The sequence below is a fragment of the Anolis carolinensis genome, chromosome 1, assembly GCF_035594765.1.
Source record: "Anolis carolinensis isolate JA03-04 chromosome 1, rAnoCar3.1.pri, whole genome shotgun sequence".
Lineage (NCBI taxonomy): Eukaryota > Metazoa > Chordata > Lepidosauria > Squamata > Dactyloidae > Anolis > Anolis carolinensis.
In genome coordinates this window covers 316,429,469-316,448,906 of record NC_085841.1, presented here as the reverse complement: position 1 = coordinate 316,448,906, position 19,438 = coordinate 316,429,469, and the positions used below count along the sequence as shown (strand labels likewise).

At 39.7% G+C, this 19,438-nt stretch overlaps 1 protein-coding gene across 7 annotated transcripts in view; it reads right to left on the bottom strand.

Moving 5' to 3' along the window:
* fmn1 (formin 1) overlaps window positions 1-19,438 on the bottom strand; it is a 222,357-nt gene that overhangs the window by 62,836 nt on the left and 140,083 nt on the right. For 6 of the 7 annotated variants that reach the window (XM_062968198.1, XM_062968197.1, XM_062968199.1 and 3 more), the window contains 3 exons: window positions 13,059-13,804; window positions 8,374-8,524; window positions 96-183 (listed from right to left, as the gene is read on the bottom strand). In XM_062968198.1, the coding sequence (XP_062824268.1) occupies window positions 96-183; window positions 8,374-8,524; window positions 13,059-13,804 (985 nt within the window). Of the gene's footprint in view, window positions 1-95; window positions 184-8,373; window positions 8,525-13,058; window positions 13,805-19,438 lie in introns of those variants that run through there. The other variant, XR_010002060.1, reaches the window with a different exon arrangement.

The window sequence follows — 19,438 nt, the reverse complement described above, 5'->3', positions numbered from 1 at the left end:
GAACATTTTCAATGTAGTTAATGTAAGGAAGAGAGACTATGTTGTAAAAGCATATCCATATATAATGCTGTGATCAAAATGCAAACAACATTCACCTTGTTGTATGTCCTTCATCTCCAAATGTAAACTGGATATCAAAATCCCAACAGCTTGTGATCTCTTTCCATCCAACAATTTGATAAGCTGCAAATAAAAATATTGGGTCAGTCTTAAATGCCCATGTAAATGTAAAATGTAAAGTTAAGGTGGGAGGGCGGGGAGGACAAAATTTGCAAATTAAATTGCAACTGTATCAACTTTCTTTTCATTTATTTTTTCTGTGTTTCTAATAATATTGGAATAAACCTGAATTATTACATAAAGTCACATCACTGTAATAAGAGAAAATCCTATCCACATGTCAATGAATCCAATATGTGGAAAACAAGGACTTGAATATATTTACACGTGGCATTAGGAATAGTACTCAAGCAAATAAATCTAAACAGCCATGATTTTCAGAATACTTTGGAGGGGAGGGGGGGCAAATGATCTTGCAAGATAGGAAGTAATATCTATGCCTATTGTTTACCCAAAGTAAAACACCTTTACCTTCCAGTAATTTCAGTAGGAAAAGGGTAATCATGGGTTTCATTTACTCAGTGAAATTAATAGAATTTCAATCAGTTTATTTACAACTATAATGTGTCCAATTCTAATTTTAATTCTTAAAATAAAAGCATAACTGATATTCTTAGATATTATTAGAATAAGTGGAGCAGTTTGGATTTTTTTTGGTCCTCCTTTTTAAAAAAAAAATAAAGGTTAGGAGAAATTCAGGGTCTAAGTTTCAGTGAAACAGCAAGCTTATCGTAGACATTTCTAAAAGTATACATTATTTGATTAACTTGGCAGCAGATTAACATCTAATAGGGGTAATTATAGGCTTAAGTAGAGTGCAATTTGTATAGCATTCACTGACCTGCAGACTGACCCTTTTCGGAGGAAAATTCATAGGCTGTCATAAACCGCATTAGGCATGCCTAGTTTGAGGCAAAATCTTTCCAGACTATACCTCCTACCAGGCAATATGACATTTGAAACTACTACACTGAGATGCCTCTACAAATTGTAGGTATGCTCCAAAGTTAGGACCAAGGTTAAGTCGCACAACTTTCCCCCTCTAGTATCTTATTTTAAACTGAAAATACCCTTAATATTCCATAATTTAAGAATAATAGAGGTTCACTTCAGAACAAAGCAAGTCTTATATTTATTACCTTTTATGAGAAGAAGTACATATGGTCAGAATTACAGGTTATCAAACTAGGTAGCTCAGGCTACCTGAAACCGCTTGAACAAAATTCCTGCATGACTGGTATTTTTCTCACTGAATACCAGAAGAGTTGTGAGTAGTCAGATTCAAGGTCCACATAGGAATTTACTAGAACAAAGACAGAATGGCCAGGCAGAGAAAAGAGTTCATTGTCTTAAACTTTCTTAAACTATGTCCCTCTTGTATCAAAATTTTACATCCTAATGGGTGTGTGTGTGTGTATGGTGCACTATTATGCCATTTGTGAAGAATCTGTAGCTTCCAGACATTGTTGGACTCTAGCTCCTATCACTATCAGTATTATAATTATATTAATTTTATCTCCTTTGCCTCCCAGAATTGGAACTCAAGTTTAAAACAGCAAAACAGTTAGAAAAGATTAAAAAAATGAAGATTAAAATAGAATTAAACAAGTTATACTATGAACACACTTCAGATCTCTAGTACAGTACAGAGATATTAAAGAGTTATTAAAACTATACAGTTTAAAACAATATCCTGTCTAGTATGTTGACTGAACTTGTAGTGTAACAATAGCTAAAACTTCACACATTTTCTTGCCCTACATTATATACTCGGGATTAATTTAGCAATAGAAACTCTTGTATATCAACATAGAGAAAGAATTTCCCATGGCATGTGGCATTATAATTTCATATTCGTAAAGAACAGTATCAGAAGAAAATGTGGGTACAATCTGAGTTACTACAGTGGTTCTGTGGCTCCAAGACCAAGATTCTAAAATCCATGAATGCTCAAGTCCCATTATATACAAATGGCATAGTCAAATGGTGTCCCTTACATAACAAAATCATGTTTATTATAGATTGTAGTTTGGTCCCAAAGTAGGCACTTGATGTTTTCAACTGATTAATTATGGATTAGGTTTATCCTGAACCAATTAGAACCTGATTATCTGGGAGATTGGCTTCTCCCATCTAGTGGTTATTAAGATCAGCTGGAGAGGTTGTTTTAGTCTTGACACATGTTCCTGAAATCCACCTCACAGTCATTTTTGAGCATGCTGCTTAGCGTATTGATGGCACCCACAATGTGGAATAGTCTTCTGTCTATTCCCAGATTTATAAATACAAATAGTCAGGGCCGGTTTAACCTATAAGGCCAGTTAAGCTGCCGCCTCGGGCGCACGCCGCTAGGGGGCACTGTCGACGCCTCGACAGCGCCCCGTAGCACCGCCGCTGCCGCCGCACCATGCCAAACTGCAAAGCGCTGAAGTTGCTGGACACAGGCGCTGATCAGCTGGCCGATCTGCGCCTGCGTCCAGCAACTTAGGGCAACATGGCCGATCTGAGCTGGGCGTGAGGCGGGGCACCGCCCTAACGGTGCCCCGCCTTCCGCCCAGTGTGCCCTGGTCTAGCTGACCTTGTGGCCTGGCTGGCCTTGCCCTCCAGGACCTCCGCTGCAGTCTGGCCAGCTGGAAAAGGCCAGACGGGCGAGGGTGTGTAGCGCGGGAGGCGGGGCCAACCTTGGCCCCACCTCCCGTGCTACTAGCCCTGACCCCGCCTCCCACACTGCGTGGGAGGCAGGGCCAGGGGACGCTGGGCGGGAGGCGGGGCCAGCGTGTGGGAGGCGGGGCCCACCGGCGCCGCGGGAGGCGTGGCTATGCCTCCCGCGGCGCCGGCGGGGGGGCGCTTTTCCCCACCCCCGCTTAATATTTTAAATTTTCTCCGGCTGGCCCTGCAAATAGTTTATAAAGTCTCTCCCAAAGTCTCTCCCATTACTGTAACTTTAAGCATGATTCTCTTTGGCTGGAGAGAGTAAACTCTGCCTATAGGTTCTCCCAGAATTATAGAAAAGAGCTATGGCACATTACACCTCTATAAGACAAGACTGAACAAAGTGTGCCTCATGGACCACATGCCGCCCTCATGACCCACCAGTCAAATTTTGGAAAACATTAATTTTCCTGAAAATGTTCCACACACTGCCCATACTCCCCTAAATACCTGAATTGTACAAGACATCCCTGATATACAGGCAGTACATGAGTTACAAACATCCGACACATCCAACACCTAGTTAAGAACAAGGATGAAACAACAGGAAGGGAGGGCACTTCCAGACAGTGCAAAAACATGGGATTAATATGTGGGATAAACAAACTCGGGACCTCAGAGCAGGTCCCCATACGGACCTGCTGGTCCCGGGGTTTCTTCCCCTGCCATCCTCACTGCCCTTCTGTGTCTCAGGATAAAATGAACAGTGGATGGGGGACATTTGCTGGAAGTTTTTTTTAAAAAAAAATCACTCAATTATGTGCTGATGCTTATATGAGCACATGCAAATATCCAAATACAAATATGGAGAGATTCCTATGTGTGCATATATGGATCAGTGCATTGGGATTTTTTTAAATGCTACCAGATTTTCCTCTGTCCCCAATTGTTTATTTAATATTATAAAGTTTAAAATAAATACTTTCAGAGACCTCTAATGGCCCTCCACTTCTCTCCTGAAACCAGCTGGAAATCAGCTGTGTCTCCGTGGGAGCCTGGACAGCTGATCAGCTGTTTCGGGATTTTTAAAACCAGCACGGGGGGCGGGAAACAGTCTCCACAGGGGGTAAAGAGGGAAATCCCGACCATGACTCTGTGGCTTGCAGGGCCACGGAGTCATGGGAAAATCCGCATTTTAGCCTGGAACCGAAAGGAACTTTTTGAAATGTGTTTCTTCTCCATTGCTGCGATTGAGCACGCATTTAGTACAAACGTCATCTGGCCAGCCCCCTTTTTAATCCGTTCTCTCCCAAATTATAAGTACTGTGTGGAAGTGCCCTGAGAGGAAATCTATCCCTAAGAAAGGAAATTTATTCATGTAGAGTTATCATGGGAACAAGGTGTCTCTACTGAAGCTTGACCACCAATTCTTGTTTCCACAACAACCCACATTTTTTAAATCCAGTTGTCACAGGGACAGAAAGTGACTTAAAATCTTCTGAACAGGAACACAGGCAGTAAAACAAATGCCACATAGGTGTTAACCCTTCCTTATGCTAACCAAAGCTGATACACACACACACACACACACACATACTTGGCTGGAGTTACACTTAAATGTACCTGTTCTGACTTATATACTAATTCAACTTAAGAACAAACATACAGAACCAATCTTATTTGTAAGCCAGGGACTGGCTGTATGTCATTTAGTTTAGTGGAACAGATAATGCACCAAATTCTGGTTTGCCAAGACAAGATTGTTTCATTTGGCTTCAGCTAGTGAAACATGCTTTGAATTCACAGAAATGTGCATTTTGTGGAAAGATGACAGTAGTATGTAAGCAGCTGACATCCTCGTAGTTGCAAGTTGATGATAATGTGATGCCAGCTGGCAGAGAATGTCTAAGCAACAGAGGTGGCAGCCTACTGTCTGTCTCTTCTTTCATTACAAAATATACAACTGAAATGAATGAAGAATCTCCAGACCCTGTGACAAGAATGTAAATGCTGCTACCCATAGTTTGTTTTTTCCATGGTGCAAACATGGAAATTATTATAGCCAGTGCCAGCTTTAGACATTTTAGTACTATTAGACATACTTTAGACATTTTATAGAAAATCAAAATAACACCCTTTCCTTCCCACTCAGAGTTTGGTAGGAAATAGATCTGATTATATTGGTAATCTCTGTGTGATTTGCAGGAGATAAGAGCTGGACAATTTGTAGTATCCCAGATGTTGTTGGAATACATCACCCAGCATTGCTCACAACAGGTTATGTTGCTTAATACTGATGGCAGTTGTAATTCCAAAAGCTTGGAAGTGCCTAGAGGTTTGCAATTTGTCTGCAATAATTCAGAAAGGATTTCTGATTCCAAATTGCCTAAATATAGCACCAACATTACAGTCAATTATGCAGCTGAAATTACGGACAATGAACTCCATTTAGTTCGGGTACACAAAAGAAATTCTAAAAGTAAGAATTATTTAATTTTAAGTGCACTTCTTTTCACCAGGCTTTGGTTTGTAGATCCAAGTTTCTAATGAAAAGCAAGGCAGATTCCACAAGTATGAATATCTGACCTGCTCTGTTCCAGACTGAAGTTAGCGCGGGATGAAAGCTATGAAAAAATCTGTCTGAGAATCTTTGAAACACATTTTCCCTCTTCAAAGAGCCAGTCCCAAAAAAAGTCTCTCTAAGTCTTGTGGGTACACAGGCAGCATGTGTGACACTCTGCCACAAATTGCCTAAAACGTTATTGTTTGAAAACCAAGAATAATTTACACATACCTGGTATATATACTCTGAGCCAGAATGAGAAATATCTTACGTAAGAAAAGGGAATGAGGACCCTTCCAGACAGGCTCAAAAACTCATGATGGGTCATGGGTTAACCTAAGGCAGAATAACTATGCCTCAGGTTAACACAGATTAATCTGGAGTAAATTGGGAATAAAACACCTCGAAAGATCCGGACCTTATTGAAAGGTCTGGATTTTTCCAGGTGTGGGCCTGTGGCCATTTACTCCTGGGAACGCATTCCGTGACCCCGGAAGTCAATCCCTATTGCCATCCAGGTTATTCGGGATCTAAAAACCCCAATTACTAGTTACTTTCAAATTCTGGTTTTAAATTATTTCACAAAACCTATATGTTTTGTCCCAAGGAAAGAACGTTACTTCTGGACTCCATGACAAGTTCTGATGAATCAGTCCATCTAATTTTCAAGCATAGCATTTAAGAGCCAAGAATTTACAACATATAGTAACATAAAGTTCTAGCAAGTAATGAAATAGATTCTTAATTGTATTTATCACTGGAACTAATGAAAAATAACTTGGCCACTGATGTATAAATATATTTGGATTGGGGGACATGGTAGCATTCTTAAGCAAAATTGTGAAGACTTTTTCCAAATAAAGTATAAAATATTGCAATATTTATTTCCCCACAATTACAAAATAAGCAGAAAGTATGATAACAGACATATCTTATTTTTACAAAGAATCTTCAAAATATTGACACTCCGCGTAAATGAGAACACATGCTAGTAATTACATGAAGCCAGTTAGAGATAATCGACAACAGAGAAGCTATTATCCTCAATGTTATTTTCTCTCTTTGATATGATAATCATTGCACTAAAGAGACAAGAATGATAGAGTCTTATTTAGATCATGCAGATGGCATAAATTGTTTGATGTTTACCCCCTTTCTTAATAAGAATAAAATATAACAGCTCTGTGGTGGTTAATATTAGAAATCATACCAATCCGTAGTACCTGGAAAATATAATAAAAACTATGAAATTTAAATTGAGAAAAACTACTAACTAGGTATCTTTACAAATCTTCATATTTCAATTTAGGGAGCTATCTGTTTGCCATATGGACTTGATCTACATATGTTTCTCGCTGCAAAGTGTGGATGACAAACATATTACTTTATATATCCATTAAAATGCATCTAGGGCTCATGATGGCCTATAGCTCCCCAATACCTTGCTATTATATCAATATCCACAGTCGCAGATGGATGCTTCTGTGTGCATAGTTGCTCCTAAATATATCCACTTTTGTCCACAATTTTCCACAATGGATGTATTTCGTATTAATTGCAACATTCAGAGAAATGTAAGAACAGAACGATAATAATAATAATAATAATAATAATAATAATAATAATAATTTCATTCTAGTCTATATAATAGTTCAAGAATAGCAAATTAGAACAAATTGTGCACATCTATTTGTCACACTTCATATATCCTCTGGGGGAAATGGTATTTGATTTATATCCCTAGTTTCTCCTCCAACCGGAGATTAGAAAACATTCAAATAAAAACATAGTAAGGCACAGTATTAAAACACAAATACATTAAAACATAACACAATTACCGTATATGCATTTTAAAAAGCATATCAGTGCAGAAGTATGATTCCTGATTCCTCTCAGCTGTAGTCCAGTAAAAACCCCTGCCTCACCAATCAGTCATTTTTCAAAAGTAAACGAAAAGTATTTAACATGATGAAAATAGCCATGCAAATGTGGACAAATTTGGTGACACTGAGGCCCCTTCCACACAGCAGTATAAAATCCTACATTAACTTATTCAGCTGGGTTATATGGCAGTGTGGACTCAGATAACCCAGTTCAAAGATATTGTGGATTAGCTGCCTTGATATTCTAGATTATATGGCTGTGTAGAAGGGCCCTGATAGTTAATTGTTAATTCCCAACTCTGCATTTTGGCTACAAAAGTTAAGACAAAATCAGGATACATATATGCCTTCTGATCGTCTGCTGGCTTATGGAAACTCCATTAATTTCACTGAGTTTACTTAAGCAAGGGATACTCGAAGGCTGTTTTGCCAGTCCTTTATTTGAAGAATAGCCTACGGCACCCAGCATTTGTTGGTCGTCTTCCATCCAAATACTAAGGCTGAGCCTGCTTAGCTTCCAATGTCAGATGGGATCTTTATGGTACTTAGGTCATTCTAGGGAAGCCTACCAAATACTGGAATTACTCTAACCAGGTGCTCTTTGTGTCAAAATTGAATTTAGAACTGCCCTCAAAAGACTGGACAGTCAACCATCTTTTATGTTTGCAGATGCTTCAGAATTTAATTCAGTTTCTTTTTGGTAAGAACTTCCCAATTTTTCCTCCCATAAATTTGACAGAGAGAACTGGAGACATTATTTAAAGCAAGGAAATTTTTCCAGTTCTACTTTTTCCAGAAAATGCACATCACTGGCAGTGCATGGGGAAAATATGTGGCTCTGAATAAACTCTTTCTGCAATGTCTTCCTTCCTTCGTGGTGACAATGTTCACGGCTTTTTTGCTCCACCAGTGCCAGTGCAGTTAAACCAACATAGCATACTAACATGATACCAACCATAGTATTATTTCGGCGAGCCAATTCACAGACTGGTTTAAGCAAAAGAGTAAAAAGGTTTGGTCCCACTACTCACATTATTGTTTGCAGATATTTGCTGGGTCCATTGGTGTTGTTATACTGTTTTAATTTCATCCAAATAAAATAACATGCTTAATAAAAGGGAGTTTTGCAAAACAAACAAAAACTTTTGGCTATACCTTTTTGGCTTTTGTTTTCTTTTCATAAGATTCTGCTAATGGCTTTTTCTTTTCCTGAGCTGTTTCTTTGGAGAAAAGATATTCAAATTCACTGGTATCACATATGTTGGGTTCTTCTAATGATTCCCATAAAGTTGGTGCCGATTTTTTACTAAAATTAGGAAAAAGGCAGAATTATTTTTTTCACAAATTCTTTCTTAAAACAACAGGTGTGTCTAATTATATATTTAGAAATCCATTCACATTTAATATATCTGTGTTTGTTTCATATTATTACATAATCTCTATATACCAAAGTATACGCTACTAAGGATTTATGGCTTCACATTTTGACCATATTGCTGCTATTGCAATGATTGTGTATTATCTTGGCATTGGCATGTTATGTTTACTTTGGAACTAGATCATCAGAACTACAATATTTTATTTTTGCTTGGATATGGGCATGCATGGCAGATTTTATTTTGATCTGGTTTCATCCTTCAGGAAAGAGCACAATTGGACTTAGAGTAGTTTTTCATACAATCTATTCTCCCTTGGATTCTAATGTAAAATCTCACTTTATATATCATCTCATTCATCTACTTGGCTTCTGGTGCTTTTAGGAATGGACAACTGCATGAGGGACCATTGACACCTCCAACTCACTAGAGGCCACACCCATTAAATATGACCTCCAAATGCTTCCTTTTGGGGGGCATTATAATGGTCAAAATGGCAAGCAAAAGTAATGGATGGTCACATCTAGTCACCATTTTGGCTAATATACACCAAAAAAGGCAATATTGGGGAGGGGGCATTTTGTGATGGATGTTTCCATGTGTTTCTATATATTCCGAAATATTTGGTCATCCCAGGTGAATTAAAAAATTAAAATAAAAGATGGTTTCTTACAGCCTTCCCCAGTGATATTTTACTGTTTAAAGATCTTTTTGAAAAGCAAAACACATCACAGATCTTACGTCTTGGGGCAGGGAGGTCAAATCTATTTTCACTGAGGGCCACATCAGCCTTATGGTTGCCTTCAAAGGGCCATTAAATACATGGACAGAGAATCTGTGGATACAGAGGGCCAACTAGAATTGTTTTACATAGTGGATGTGCTCTTTAGTTTTCATCCAACGTGGGCCCCCAGATGTTATTGAACAACAACCTCTATCACTTTTGATTATCTACCAAGTAAACTGGCAATAATGGCAACCCAATAGCATCTGTGGCTCTGATGTTGGGAAAAGGTTAAAGGACATTTTAAACTTAGACATCAATCTATAATCCTTGTATCTAAATTCAAATCACAAACTGCAGCCTTCCAGGTGTTACTGTATCACAACTTCTATCAGCTCTAGTCATGATGTCTAATGGTGAGGAATACCGGAGTTGTAGTCCAGCATCTGGAGGGCCACATAAAATGACATGGTGGGTTAGATACGGCCTGTGAGCTTTGAGCTTAACATGTGTGTCTTAGGAGAACTGGATGAAATATATACATAGAGGTTGGCAAACTACAATTTTTAAGGTAAAATGGTTTGTGCCACAGAAATGGTAGGAATGGCCCACTTGGATAGTTGCACATACTGTAAAGCCTCACACCTTTGGTTACTGCTGCCAGATATAAAACTAGAAAAGGCTGTGGTATGTAGAAGAGGAAATTTCAGTAGGTAACACGTGCTGAAACCTCTTCTACTACACATAAAGGTATAGTAGGTTTTCCTTTTGACTGTTCAATGTATAATAGCCATTTGGGCAAATGTAACTGGTTTGGGAGGGCAATCATGTTTCCAATGGGGAAATAATTTCTGGTTTTGGATAAACCCTGAGTCCCTCCGGGTGAGAAGGGCAGGGTAAAAGTGATGTAAATAAATAAATAAAGACTTCCTGCCTCAGCCAAAAGACTTTAGCAGATGCTGTAAGCTTGGACTGCTGATAAATTGTTTCTTCCCTATTCCAATCGGACATGTGCTAGCTGGAAGTAACAAGGAAAGGCTGCCAAAGTTATTTCTTTAAGAAGCTAGAGCTAAGCATCACAAATGATAATACATTCTCGCTCGTTCCCCTTTCATCTGTTACCATTTTTCTTTTCTGAAGAGCTTGGAGTGGAAGTTAACTTCTTAGTAGATTGTGATGTCTGTATTCTCAAGTCTCCAAAGCTCCCTGAAAGCTATGCTTTGAGCTGCTTCAGGAAAAACCTGCTTCATCTTAGGCAAAAAATCATTCCAAAGTGGTCCCCTCTCCTCCTGGATTCAGTTTGTCCAAGGTGATGGACCACCACTAATATTCATGGCAAGCATTATGTACACATACAGAATGGAGAGTAGACAGAAAAAACACCCTAGCCAACTATTTGCAATATTTTCTTAATTTCCTCCTCATGGCTAGTATTTAGGTTTCGAGGGGGCTCCTATAGTTTTAATGATTGTACAAAAGAAGGAATGTCAGCAGGTATTGCTTGTCACACAAGCAGGTAACAAGGAATACCTGTTGAAATTCCCTCTTCTACACAACCATCAGAGATATAGGAGCCCTCTCTAGTTTTCACTTTGATAATACTATCAATAACTATAACTGAATACAGAGTTACAGAAATTTCTAAAGCCTCGTTTTAATGTCTTTCCTCTGGTTTTATGAGTAAATGTAAGAAAGAAGCTTTGGGGATTAGCTTCCTTTTCTTTGGAAACTACAGAAGAAAATTATCTCTAGTCAAAGCTGATTAGTCAAGTCGTATTTTTCTTCCAGCAGACGTCACTCACATAACATTTTATCCTCCCTGCCATTTTACATCAAATGTTGGGCTCTTTCAAGACCTGAGATGGTCAAATTATTATTTCCTGATAATATGCCTAAAGAACAAAAAATAATAATACATAAAACAGATAGATGATAGATAGATCAATTCAAATTTGGCGACGTTTTCTGCAATGTAAACTATTTTGACCAACCTTTAAAAATAAGGAGGAAGTTCTTTTGCAACATTGAACTGAAATTTGATAGGTCAAGGGGAAAAAAATCTTCGTTTCCTTCCTCCACATGTTCTTAGAAAGACATGGGTTATATTTTATAATCATATGGCATGAGCTAGGATCCTTTCATACTACACAATTATAATGTTATGTTTCTACTTTATTATTGCTGCATCTTTTCTAATACTGGGATTTGTATTCTGGAGAGGCATTTTGGCTAATCATTTTAAATACCTCCTTCTAAACTGCAAATCCCAAGAAACCACTGGACAGAACCATGGCAATTAAAGTGGAATCATAATGTAGAAGGGCCCTGACAATGGCTTCATACCTTGCTTGTGAAAATGTCATAGGAAATTGTGGCTTAGCAACTAAGGACAGAAGTATCAAGATAGAGCAAGTGAAAAGTAAATAAACCAGCTTGATAACAGATGGTGGATATCCCATTAGCTTAATATCTGAATGGGATCAGATTGTTTCATGACAGCATTCAGCAAAAATCAAGCCAAGGCACAGATAGGATAAAATGCTATGGGAACTCTGTTCCCTTTTCACAAACTTAAAAAACAATAGATTGAAAGAGATGGAAAATAAAATGAAAAAGAGAAAAATAAGGAAGAAGGTTGTGTGTTAACTGATCCAGTGATGGTTTGATGGTTGATGGTTTATTATATGATAACTTGTACAACTGGCATCAATGCACTCCAGAAATGTGGCTTGTATGCCATTAACCTTCTGCACAAACATCACATGCTCCTAGATTGCTAATCTTAAGAATGTTGTAATCTAGCGATTAAGATTGGGTGCAAAGTTGAATTACCAAACCAGTAAAATCAGTTACTCAGCAACTAAATCTGCAATTGGGGATATGTCTGGAAATAAATCTTACTGATGTGGTTTGTCTTTGTAGATGCACATAAATTTGTGCAGCAGGGCACTGTTCTGGGATGCTGATACTAAGGCTGGGTCTACACTGCCATATAATCCAGTATCTGATCTCAGATTATCTGCTTTGAAATGGATTATACTGCAATGTAGATCCAGCCTAAGATGAGCTGTTACTATCTAAATGGGGCAAAAGCAGGGCCATTCCACTGTAAGCTAGGGATGCATGAATGTTCTCTTTCTTAATAAGGGAAGGGTAGGAACTGGAATCAAGGACAGATAAATTAGGCATGACTTAGCATAGCGACTGGGATTGGTCTCACATTCTGCATTGGGAAGCAGGAGCATTGGATGCTATTGCATAGGTCTCATGATTCCAGTGTGACTCATATTTAAACTGGTTATGGTTGATGATATCTCTGCCTCCTTGAATTTTTTGTATGTACCCATGAATTGAATTTTATTTAAATTGCTTATGAGAAACAGCACTAGGGGTAGTTAGAACAGTACTTCCCTCAGTAGGTCAGGGGACTCTCATGATCTAATCCGAAAGCAGAGTGTCTCACAGGATCTCAGTCTTTGCAACTTGTGCCTCAAACTGTACTAGGAATCATTCATGTCAGGTTACTGTTCTTCTATAGGCCACAGGGTCTACATTTGAACAGATGATTAAGATTCCATAGTAATGACACATCCAAAATAAACTATTTTTGTGGTTCTCAGTTGCTGCCTTTCGCATATATCAAAATAATAAAATGGTGTATTTATCAATCAGTACTTGACCGCAGGTCTGATTGAAAATATAATCACGTATGTCAAAGTAACAAAAAGAAATCAGTTTACCTGCAATCCTTTATTTGTATTCTGTTCCAGTAAAGTGGTTTCATGGGACAGGAGGGTTCAACTGTAGGTTTCCGTGGACCTTGACTTGATGGTAAAAAGACACTAGATCCAAGAAATGGTGGTGGTGGTGGAGGAGGCCCAGCACCTAATGGAGGAGGCCCTGGTGGTGGAGGAGGCCCAGCTCCTAATGGCGGAGGCCCTGGTGGTGGAGGTGGTGGCTGAGTTCCCAAAGCTGCAGGAAGAGGAGGGGGTGGTGGTGGAGGAACAGATCCAAAGCCACCAGGTAAAGCTGGTGGTGGAGGGATAGAACTAGATAGTGAAGGCGGTAGAGGTGGTGGCGGAGGTGGTGGTGGTGGAGGCAGCACAATTTGATCCAATGGAGATGTGACACTCCCTGAGACTTGGCCATGACCCTCTGCTTCTTTATGGTCAGTTGAGCCAGAAACACTGTTATTCAGAAAGGGTACAGAAAGTTTCTTAGGTATTATTTGGTTATTCTTAACTGTTTTGTTTTCATCTTCAGTCGGTTTTATAAAGGTTTCTCTGTCCGTCTGAATGCATACATTTCTGTATGATTTTGGTGGATGATCATCCTCGGTGGATACACAAACATCCTTTGCTTCCTCACTTCTTTTACATAATTTATTGTCCAGTTCATTTTTCAAATTTGCAATATCATCTTCAAGTTTTGCTACTGATGATGCATACTCTCCTCGAACATGAAAGACTTTGAGCTCAAATTCAGACTGTGAAAGATTAACAAAAATGAAAGAGGTATGATTATTGTTTCAAATCTTTAGTTACTTTATTATTATGTACAAACTCTATGACTGATCAGAATAACAGGTAGCAACATTATGACACTAAAGAAGAATTGATCAGATACACGATTTGACAATGAAATAAAAGAAATTTATGAACATAATGAAAAATTCAATACCACTAATTTTAATTACATTGTTTCACACTTCTTCTTTTTCAGCTGCTATGCTAGATATTTGTGACACTTACTATTAGCATTTTCTGGATCATTAAGTGAAGATTAAAATAATGTAACAAGGGGGGGAAGGAGTCAGCTATGATCTGAATCTGTTCCGTAGTCCTGGGAAACCCTGGGTATAGAAACTCATAGACCAGAAAAGTCTTTGCTGCCTGTGTCCCAAGAGAATTACCTCTTAGGAGATTTTGGTACTCCATCACTAAAGACAGCAGATATACTCCATATCAGTGATAGTAAGATTTAAAGGAGTGGCCCTGCTTTCTAGAGGATTCTGGATGCTGTAGCCCTTCAAAGTACGTTTTCTGAGCTTTCAATGGGTACTTCAAGCATAAGTTCTAGTTGAGCTCTGAGATCCACAAACTGTATGCCAGATATACATCCAAATAATAAAGAATTTGAGCACAAGCACTGAACAGAATTTCTTTGCAGTCATTCCAAACACAAATCTACTCTAGGTTACTCAGTTTTTATTATTACACTAGTATATTTTTGCTTGTTGCAACTCTTAAATAATTGCAAATTGCAATTTATTGCTATCCTACTTGAAATCACTCGGAGGTCTGTCAGTACACTGGTAAAGAATACACTAGTACAGCCTCAAGTTATTCATATATACAGTAGAGTCTCGCTTATCCAACGTAAACGGGCCGACAGAACGTTGGATGAGTGAATATGTTGGATAATAAAGAGGGATTAAGGAAAAGTCTATTAAACATCAAATTAGGTTATGATTTTACAAATTAAGCACCAGAACATCATGTTATACAACAAATCTTACAGAAAAAGTAGTTCAATACACAGTAAGGCTATGTAGTAATTACTGTATTTACGAATTTAGCACCAAAATATCATGATATATTGAAAACATTGACTACAAAAATGCGTTGGATAATCCAGAATGTTGGATAAGCGAGTGTTGGATAAGTGAGACTCTACTGTACTTTCTATTCTGATAAATTTCTGGGTTTAGGACTGTAAGATGTGGGATTCCATAAAGGCACATATAAAGATACAGGGCCAAAATATTGTTTTAGGGTTTTAAGATGTTTTATTCATGTTTTAATGCCATTCTTGGGGGCTTTTCAGCTAAAAAAAATGGAGGAAGCCCCCCCCCCCCCCCAATTAAGGGAACAGAGAGGAGTTCCTCCACCCCCTTGGGCTATAAAGCCTTTCATAACATATACATAATAACACACACACAATATGGCTATGCAACAAACATTTGTGGTGTGTGTTTTTAAAACTGAAAAATTTCCTTGAATCAAACATGTGCCTATGCAACTAAAGGTTTTGGATGTGTTTTTAAAAAGAAAAGAAAAATCCTTGAACAAAGCATACATTTGCTTTAAATTTCAGCAACTACAATCAGAGGCTTAACAATCAAAGACTATTTAGAAAGAAAAAAAAGTATATGCCAATTTGCTTAAAAATCAAAATTCCTTTCCTCAGACACCTCAGACAGAGTAATCTATTTCATATGTTGCATTAATATAACCTTCAAGAACAATATTTAAGTTTATTCCCAATGTTCTGGCCTGGAATAACATAATTCAAGACATGGCACATGTAAAAATTCCAAGGACACTAAATTATTTTGTGTTAAGTGATGTCTATGGAATCCAAATGTGTATGTAAGTAGATACAGTAATACATTCGCATCATGATAACAGAAAGTGGAAAGTTACTGAAATATAACTACGAAGGGTGTTTCTACATAGGTCTTTAATCGAGAAGATAAAGAGGGTTTAAAAACCCTGTCACCTTCTGGAGAGTTTCCATCTGGCTCCATTGCCCCTGAGCAATCCTCCCAGGGTATCCACATTAATCTGGAATGATCCAGATTGATGGGATATCAGATGGACGGTTTCAACCCCCCCCCCACACACACACACACACGTTGTTGAGGAATGTACTTCAGTGCATGTGCTGAGTGCAGGAATGATTCGGGTTTTAAAATGTGGCTATGCGCTGGTGCCATCCACACTAGTGCACCACATTGAGATCTCACTAAGTCTCATGATTTCTGCATATCTGGGGTCCATTGCAGCACATTTTTTTTATCAAACTTGGTCTTTCTGCGAACTTTTAAAAACATGGGTCTGCACAGATTATGTGTATTTGCACAGATTATGTGTATTTTCCCAGATTATGGCCATGTGTAGTTTGGCCACCTCCTATTTATAATCCACTTCAATGCTTGTGTAGATGAGCGCTAAGAAAAGCAAATAAATACATAAAAATGAATATGATTTGGACCTCAAGCCTTTCTCCCTATGAGAAAGGAGGAGCTAGACCCACAACTTGGGCTCATCTGATCCCAATGAAATCTCAGTGTGTTGAGGAAAGCACTAAAGGTGGGGACATTGAGGTGGATGAACTTATTAAGGGTTCCCGGTAACACTGAGAACCCCAGTTCCACAGAATGGCCAATCATGATCACTCCCCTTTTTGTTAGCAGGTAAATCTTAGCACACATGTACATTAGGGGCAATGTCTGTAGACATGCTCTCATTCTGTTGAATAATAGCTGAAGAATATTGTGGGTGGGGATATGAGTTTTAAATGCCATTTTAGTACATCTACTGTATTACAATTTTGTTTTTACAACACTGCTACTACTTAATTGCTTTTTAACTTTTGTATTGTACCTTTTAAACTTGCCTAGTGTGGAGTATTAGCTACCTTGAGTCTCCACAGGGAGAAAGGCGAGGTATCAATAATGATAATATGCGGACGAATGAATTAAGTATTTTATTATACTGTTTTAAATGTATTTATGGGATTGTTTTAAATTGATTGTTTTATATTCCTATGTTTTATTTTTCTACTGTATTGTGAGCCGCCCTGAGTCCCTTCAGGTGAGAAGGGCGGCATATAAATGATGGAAATAAATAAAATAATAAATAAATAAATAAATAATGTAAAGCAAAGTGAAGAACCTGCTTTGATTGAAGTCAAAAATCAGAAGCTCCTCAAAGCACAGCAGACAAAAAACCAGTACAAGAAAACCGCACTACAAACTAGAGCTGACAGCTGACACAACAAAACATTGCATGGAAAGTTCCTTGACAACATTGAAGGAAAAGCTGATAAGGAGAAGACCTGGCTATGGCTCACGAATGGGACACGGAAGAAGGAGACAGAAAGCCTGATTCTTGTAGCCCAGGAGCAAGCCATCAGAACAAATGTAATTAAGGCCAAGATCGAAAAATCAGCTGATGACCCAAAATGCAGACTGTGCAAGGAAGCCGACGAAACCATTGATCATATCCTCAGATGCTGTAAGAAAATCGCACAGACAGACTAAAAACAGAGGTACAACTATGTGGCCCAAATGATTCATTGGAACCTATGCCTCAAGTACCACCTCCCAGCAGTAAAGAACTGGTGTGATCACAAACCTGCAAAAGTATTGGAAAATGAGCACGCAAAGATACTGTGGGACTTCCGAATCCAGACTGTGATGAGTCATGGGCCATGTAATCCCATTCATGGCACTGTAGTCCCAGATGAAGAGGAGAACTTGGGTTTTTCACTGTCTCAGTCAGAATTGGAACCTTCCCAGCCAGATCTGGGAACCTTGCACCTGCAAGAGATTTGTCTTCCAGAAGTCTGTCAAACAAGCCCTGAGCCTAAATCTCCTGTGTTTTCTCGCCACGAGTTTTGTAAACAACAGAGAGGAGTTCAAGCGGCCTCTCGCAGGAGTGCTAGGATAGCTGCTAAGAATTTAGCTGATTAAGCCTGTTTTCCATGAGAAACTTTAAGGAGTCATGCATCTGGACTCAGAGATTAGCTTTCGTTTCTGGTTCCCCAGTGAACTGTTCTTTGGTGGGAAAACTAGACCCTATTTAGGTGTTTTACCCACAAAGGGATCTTGCGGAGTCAATTCGTCAGCTACTGGAGTAAGTTGTGTGTGGACAGCGCGCTCCGTTTCCAAGCCTCGTTCCTGTTTCAAGCCTTGTTCCTGATTCCAAGCCTTCGCTCCCGTTTCCAGCCTTGTTTACCTCCACGGACCTTGCCTTGTTTTCCAGGACTCAGCCTTGCCTTGTTTCCCGGGTTTTGCCAAGTAATTCCACGGACCTTGTTCTCGCTCCTCGTTCCTTGTTGCCTTGTATCAAGCCTTGTTTCAAGTTATTTCCTAGCCTTGCTCAAGTTCATGGACTAAAGGACCTTGTCATCTCCCCTCACTTTGCCTGGCAAAGTGAGTGTTTCGGTTATTGGATTACAACTTTGGACCTTAATATTTCATATTGGACATTGTTTTCTTGGACTAATTTTGACCTTCCCTGAAAGGTCTACTTCTGGACTATTTCATACACTTGCTTTTATTAACTTTATATATTTCCTTAATAAAGATATTAGATAGAATCTGGCCTCTGTGTATGGTTATTGGTGCTCTGCAGCCTGGGTCGTGACAGTTTGACTCCGCCACCCTAAGCACCAATTAACCTAGGCCAGAATGTCTACCGGAGCCGGACCGGGAGGCCAGCCACTCAGCTACACCATCGACAAGGAGGAAGTGGATCGCATCCGTGATAAGCTCAATGCGCAGGAGGGAGAAATAAAGGGATTGAAGGAACGCGGAATCCGTCTCCCGGCCCTGGCGTTGCCAACCAAGTTTTCTGGAGAAGCTTCTAAGGTTCATGTTTTCCGTCGCCAATGCCAGGCTTATCTAGAGGCCCGCAATGCCGAGTTTCCCCAAGAAGACATCAAAGTGGCGTGGATCTACAGCCTTTTAGATGGGCCAGCGGCCAACTGGGCGACGGCACTGTTCGACCAAGTTTCCCCACACCTAAGATCAGCGCAACACTTCTTGGATCACATTAAGGCGACTTGGGGGATCGAAGACAATTTGGAGGCAGCCGGCCATAAACTCCGGCGCCTCTCTCAGGGGGACAGACCCTTGTCCCAGTACATAGCCGAGTTCCGAGTGCTGGCCCACAGCACCGGATGGAATGATATAGCCCTCAGAGGACAATTTCGGGAGGGTCTCAACATCGAGATGTTGGAGGAAATTTCCAAGGTGGATCCCCCCCACTCTCTTGAAGCACTCATTGATCAATGTTTACGAGCTGAAGTCATGCTTGCCAACAGAAAACAATGGGTCCGAGGCCAGAGCGGTAGAGCTGGGGTGAAACCTCCCGCTCCCACCAGCGTCCAGCCGCGTCCAGTATGGAGACCCCCACCACCAGCCCCATACCCCAGGGGGAGCGAGGAGGTGCCGATGCAGTTGGGCAATGTGCGTCCCAGGTTAGATGCCGCCGAGAAGGCCCGCCGCCAACGCCTAAATCTCTGTTGGTACTGCGGGAACGGGGGCCACTTCGCCAGAGAGTGCCCAGCCAAAGGGAAGCCCGCCGCCCGTCTGGCGGCGGCGTCCTCC